Source organism: Antrostomus carolinensis, unplaced genomic scaffold (assembly GCF_000700745.2).
Source record: "Antrostomus carolinensis isolate BGI_N321 unplaced genomic scaffold, ASM70074v2 scaffold54128, whole genome shotgun sequence".
NCBI lineage: Eukaryota > Metazoa > Chordata > Aves > Caprimulgiformes > Caprimulgidae > Antrostomus > Antrostomus carolinensis.
In genome coordinates, this window is record NW_010333383.1 from 1 (window position 1) to 5,522 (window position 5,522).

A 5,522-nucleotide genomic window follows, 5' to 3' on the forward strand; every position below is an offset into this window, starting at 1 on the left:
AAAGTCTCTCCCCAGCTTTCTTGTAGGCCCTAATTAATTAGCACGTTACTCCGCTTCCTTCTGGTTTATGTCCCTTTTAATAGGTGCTTGCTGAGTCTAATCCTGGCCGCTACGGTTTCCTCTGGCACTGGTTTGATGAGATCTACGTCCTTCTGGATTTCCTGCTCCAGCAGCACTATCTGGCCAGGTGCAGTGCCTCCTTTTCTGAAAACTTCTACAGCTTAAAGAGGATACCGCTAAGAGATTGCCAACAACCACCTCTGGCCACTGCTGGCCTGCCAAAGAGGCAGCACTGGAAGTCTCTCCTCTTGCTGGTTCTTGTTCCTTACCTGAAAGGAAAGCTAGAGAAACTGGTGTCCAGCCTGAGGGAAGAGGATGAGTACTCCATCCACCCTCCTTCATCATCCTGGAAGCGCTTCTACAGAGCCTTTCTAGCTGCTTACCCCTTTGTAAACATGACCTGGGAGGGCTGGTTTCTTATCCAGCAACTGTGCTATATCCTCGGCAGAGCTCAGCACCATTCACCCATGCTGCGCCTGGCTGGTGTTCGTCTCGTCAGACTGACTGCAGAGGATATCCAGGCCCTGGAGAAGAAACTGGCTGGAGCCACCTCAAGTCAAACACACAGGTATGTCAGAACGTGGCTTAACTGCTGCTTTCTCAGGGGTTCTGTGGGTGTGTTAACTTAGAGGTGCTGCTGCAAGTAAAACTGTCTTGTTTTCCAGAAATTCTTCAAGATTAAGTATAACCCCTGGCAAAATGTGCTCCAAAAAGGAATGTTATTAGTGTAAATAAGGAAACAAGTAGTGGGGATTAACTTCACAGGATTTTGTGGTAATAAAATTGCCATGTTTGGGGGTCTTTTTTGGCACTCCAGCCTTTATCCTGTTCAGTTTTCACCTGCATTTCTCTAAGAAGGGAAGCAGACTGCAACAGTACTGCTGAAAGGACTGAAACAAAGCTCTTTGGTTGTTCTGAGCAGCAGCTAGTCCTGACCACACTTAACGCCCTGTAAAATGATGATGCACGAGTGAAACGCTTTGTGGTCCAGGTCCCCTCAATCCAAACTCTTTCAATTTAGACTTCTGAACAAAACAGGACTTGAAGATTTCTTAAAAGACAAAGAATCTGGGAGAAACATCCTAGCAGATGCCTCATTACAAACATGGGATGTTGTTGACCAATTTTCTCAGCGTTAAGAAGCTGAATGAAGCAGTGACTTACTCCCCAAGTCCTTGTCGCTGTGGCTCACAGAGGGACAAGTGCAGTAATAACGATTTCTCGTATCTTCTCTCTTTCACAGCATTAAAACACAAGTCCAGTCAGCAGTGAGGAGAGCGCTGGGTGGCATTGCCTTCTCCCTGTCCACCGGCCTGTCCGTCAGTGTGTTCTTCCTCCAGTTCCTGGACTGGTGGTACTCCTCAGAAAACCAAGAAACAATCAAATCTCTGACAGCGCTCCCGACTCCTCCACCCCCCGTGCACCTGGACCAGGGGGCTGGCTCTGCTCTCTTACCCAAACTGAAGACCGTGTGCCCTCTGTGCCGCAAAATCCGCGTCAATGCCACGGCCCTGTCCACGTCTGGCTTCGTGTTTTGCTACCGCTGTGCGTATAATTACGTGAAGACTCAGCAGCGCTGCCCGGTCACAGGCTACGCCACCGAGCTGCAGCACCTTGTCAAACTGTACTCTCCTGAGAGCTGACCCGCCCGCCTCCTGCTTCCAGACACCCAGCTCTGAGCAGTGACCCGAAAAATCACCTTTTCTTATGTCCCATAGAAGACTTCTGACCACTACAGCTCATCAGTAAGATCTAAAGCTCCTTTCAATCATGGTACATCAGAGTTTTGCTGCCTTTGTGAATTCTGGTAAAGCTCTCCCCTTTGTTTATTCGCTGTTCAAACAGTTTCAGAGGGATGGGACAGCCACAATCTGTTAGCCAGCACAGAAATGCCTTCAAAGACCAACCAAAAGGGAAGTAACTTCGATTTGGATAAGAAGAAATCAGATGTGAGGATCAAAAAGCATCACTGGTAAAAGTCCTGCTCGAGGGCATGAGCCAGCAAATTAAAGAGGTTGGGGAAATTCTCTAGGTGAGTTATTCCTCCCTTCGCAGCTTCCCAGGCGCGCACGCTGCCCGGGGCGAGCGCTGGCACTTGTCAAGAGGTAGTGACAGGCTCAGCCCTCTCCTCTGATCACGTCATTCTCAGGCTACTCGCCTTTGAATTGAGAACATCACCCACCTAATTCCCATCAACAGTTGTCAGTTAAGACTTTTGACTCATTAAAGGAGCAAGGGGTGATGTGTACAAGCAAGGAGACAAGAGGGAGATCACATTTTCTGCACGAGGGAGGAAAAACTACAAACCAGATGAAATAAGCAGCAACTGTGCCAAATGATGAGAGTTGGTTTTTGTTAAGCAAGTCTTTGAATAATCTGCTTTTATAAAGCAAAATTCTTGATTGAGAAATTAACTTATTTCTTTTCTGAGGATTGGAAAAAAGAATTTGCTCCTCTAGGGGCTCTGTTTACATACGGGAAACTAAACCAAAGCTGCTTTCATCTCTGTAGATGGCAATAACAGATCTAAGATGAGTATTTTGTAGGCTGGGAATCTTTAATGTCTAAGTTTGATTTAAATATGACAATCATTCCAGTCCCAACCATGTAGGACGTTCATATCATAACAAAACATCCTTTCATTGAACAGAGGAGGAAAGAAAATGTGTGACATTATGGCTGGTTCTTGCTTGGCAGCTGATTTTTCACAGTGGGAGGTTTTTTTCCTGACTTGGCTGTAGGGAGCAGCAGTTGGCTACTCCAGACATCACGGTGACATTGCTTATGGAATATGAAGAGCAAAGTTTGCTACTCAAAGTACATGTTTTTTCCAGATTAAGAGATATAGTTGAACATTAAATCCACTGCACCAGTCATCTCATTTTCTCCCCACTCTAGCTCTGCTTCAGAAGATAAAAATCTCTAATATCCTCCCTCACCTGTAAAGGAGGCAGCAAGGTTATTGAGTAACGTGGAAAAAATACAGTCATTTACATCCTCCCAAAGATGCTCTGGAAAACACCAACTGTCACAAATGAGATTGGTCCCCAATGCTCATCTTATTATCTCTATACAACTTCCGGACCCTTCTAGCTGTGCCACTATGAAATAATAATAAACACTGTCTCATTTCTCCTTTTTCCAGTAGTTACGGGATCCATAAAGATACCTCTCTTCCTTTAGAAAACCAGTAAGAGCACACACATCTTACTGGAAAAGAAATCACATCAAGGTGTGAGGTTTTCTAAGATTTCCAATCACTTTTAACATAGCTGTCTTTGGGCTGGGTATTAATTCACAACACCTGCTGCATCAGTTTTGCTTCATACACAGAAATCATCATCTCTTGTGAGAAAGCAGCACCCCAGACGCTGCTGCTGCTGCAGTGTGACATTGACCTGTCTGATTAGACAGACGTGGGCTGGATTGTCCCCTTGACTCTAGTGCAACCATTTAAATAAGGGCTGAAGATCTATGTGATCTCATTGAGGTTCCTGCTCTGGCAGGGGGATTGGACTGGATGATCTTTTGAGGTCCCTTCCAATCCCGAACATTCTGTGATTCTGTGATCTGACTGATGATTCAGTTTCAGGATAGGTTTCTTTTCCTTTTATGCTTCCTGTACTTTCCAAATTATCTGTCTGCTGCTCAGTGAGAAGCTGGGCAGACCTGGGACAGACCAACCGATGCTGACTCACCGCCCAGCACTACAGAGTTCCTGGGTGAGTTCTGCACCATCCTCCCCTCTCATCCAGGATTCACTCACTGCTGAGTCACACAGCCAAGCTGCCTGCACACACGCTGCTCCAGGGCTTCCACACCTCCATCTCCCAGGGTGAGGATCTCTTCCTCTCTCCAGGATGCCCACCTGGCTGCCTTCCACCCCACCTCTCCCCACTCCACAGCACCCTGTTCCTGCTAAATTTGGATTTGGCCAACTCCATGTCAGCTCTGAGACCTGCACAGAACCACCCACATCCCAGCCTCACAGTTCTCAACAGCTGGAATTGCTCTCTCTCAAATGTGAAGTTGCTCTTTAATGCCTCGCTGACTAACAGGTATTGAGCCCACGATGGTGACAGGCTCAGCAGTTACCTGGCAGATTTTATTCCTGCTCTTGCAGAAGACTGCAGAATACCAACTTGGATTTGACTGCTTCTAACCCTCCTGTCCTTAGTGACCAAACACATACCCATTTATCAGGTTTATTGCTCTAAAAGAAAAGCCAGGAAACCAATTTGGGTTATACAAACATTCCCATTTACCTGTTTTTAACTGTAATAGTGTCACTAAAGCCATGATGGTCTAAAGATAGACAAAAAAAGATTTTTTCAGGGAACACCAACTTTATTAAACCAACCTTTGGACTTCCATACTAATTTGTGACTTCTCTATAGTCATATATACATTCAGGGTGCTTTGTTCTATTGCTTAATCCAGTAACAGTAACAGCAGCACTGGAGCTGCCCAATTACTGCCAGAACTTGACTTTGCAAGTCTTGTAAAAAAATGCTTAGTGAACCTAAGCCACATTTATGATTCATCTGGACACTCATTAAAAAAATAATGCATTAGTAACTGAGTTGCTTTACCTACTTCCTTAACAGAAACCACGTGCCTTCTCCTGTTCAGGGAAACCACCACGACTATACTCCTGTTACCCATAGGAGCTTCCTTCTCCACAGAAAGAGAGAAAGGAAAGTAAAGCTGTCGCCAAACCTGGAAGAGAACAAAAACTAGATTAAGAGAACAGCTCCATAACTTTTCCTGTACTTGCTCAGTTAGCCCAGCTTTCCCCCTGCCACCAAAAGGGCTGCACTTCATCCAGAGCAGAGCACCAATGCCAGGCCTGACACTACAACTTGATTTTTTAGGGTGCATCACAAAGTTTCAAGAAGCAGCAAAGCTGTTTAGTCCAGATGAGCTCAGCCTAAATTAGCTCAGAGAGAAGATTACGTGATCATTTCCTGGTCAGAGCAAAGACACAGAGTCTCAGCAGTACCAGTTCAGACTATACTTCGCTCATCATTGCTTTGGGCAAATTTATTTCCATTGAATAAATCTGACCTGCAAGCGTGGAACAAATAAAAGGAGCTGGTTTAAGTTTTCTGCTCATCTATGAATTAAGGGGTTTGTTTTTTCTCCTTATTACCTCCTACTGTTAGAGATAACACGGGGATGAAACACACTTAGCAAGGGAAGGGAGGAGGGTGACGTGTCTGATAGAACCATGCTGGAGTGAGGGAAGATGGGTCAGGAGTTGGGATTCCAGGGACAAGGAGAGCCAGTACCAGGCAAAAACAAGCATTAAAAACCTGTCATACCTACAAACGCAGCTGGAGTCAGTGGCTCTCCAAGGGTCCAGGGGCCTATTTTGATCTAACCCTTCCCTCACACACCCCTTTGCACCCCGTTTCCCATCTCCCTCCTCGGATTCCCCCCAGGCCCCTCGCAGGGCCCCA

The 5,522-nt window shown here is 45.9% G+C and overlaps 1 protein-coding gene and 1 non-coding gene across 2 annotated transcripts; one reads left to right on the forward strand and one right to left on the reverse strand.

Moving 5' to 3' along the window:
* Positions 1-83: 83 nt before the first annotated feature.
* PEX12 (peroxisomal biogenesis factor 12) lies at positions 84-1,742 on the forward strand (the record flags this gene model as incomplete). The annotated part of the gene is made up of 2 exons (XM_010173831.1): positions 84-628; positions 1,304-1,742. Coding segments are annotated over 2 exons (945 nt in total), but the record flags the coding sequence as incomplete, so codon positions are not given.
* A 3,254-nt stretch (positions 1,743-4,996) lies between these two features.
* Positions 4,997-5,094, reverse strand: LOC114818845 (Z30 small nucleolar RNA). The gene has a single exon (XR_003766290.1). It is a non-coding gene; the product is annotated as a Z30 small nucleolar RNA (small nucleolar RNA).
* Positions 5,095-5,522: the final 428 nt, after the last annotated feature.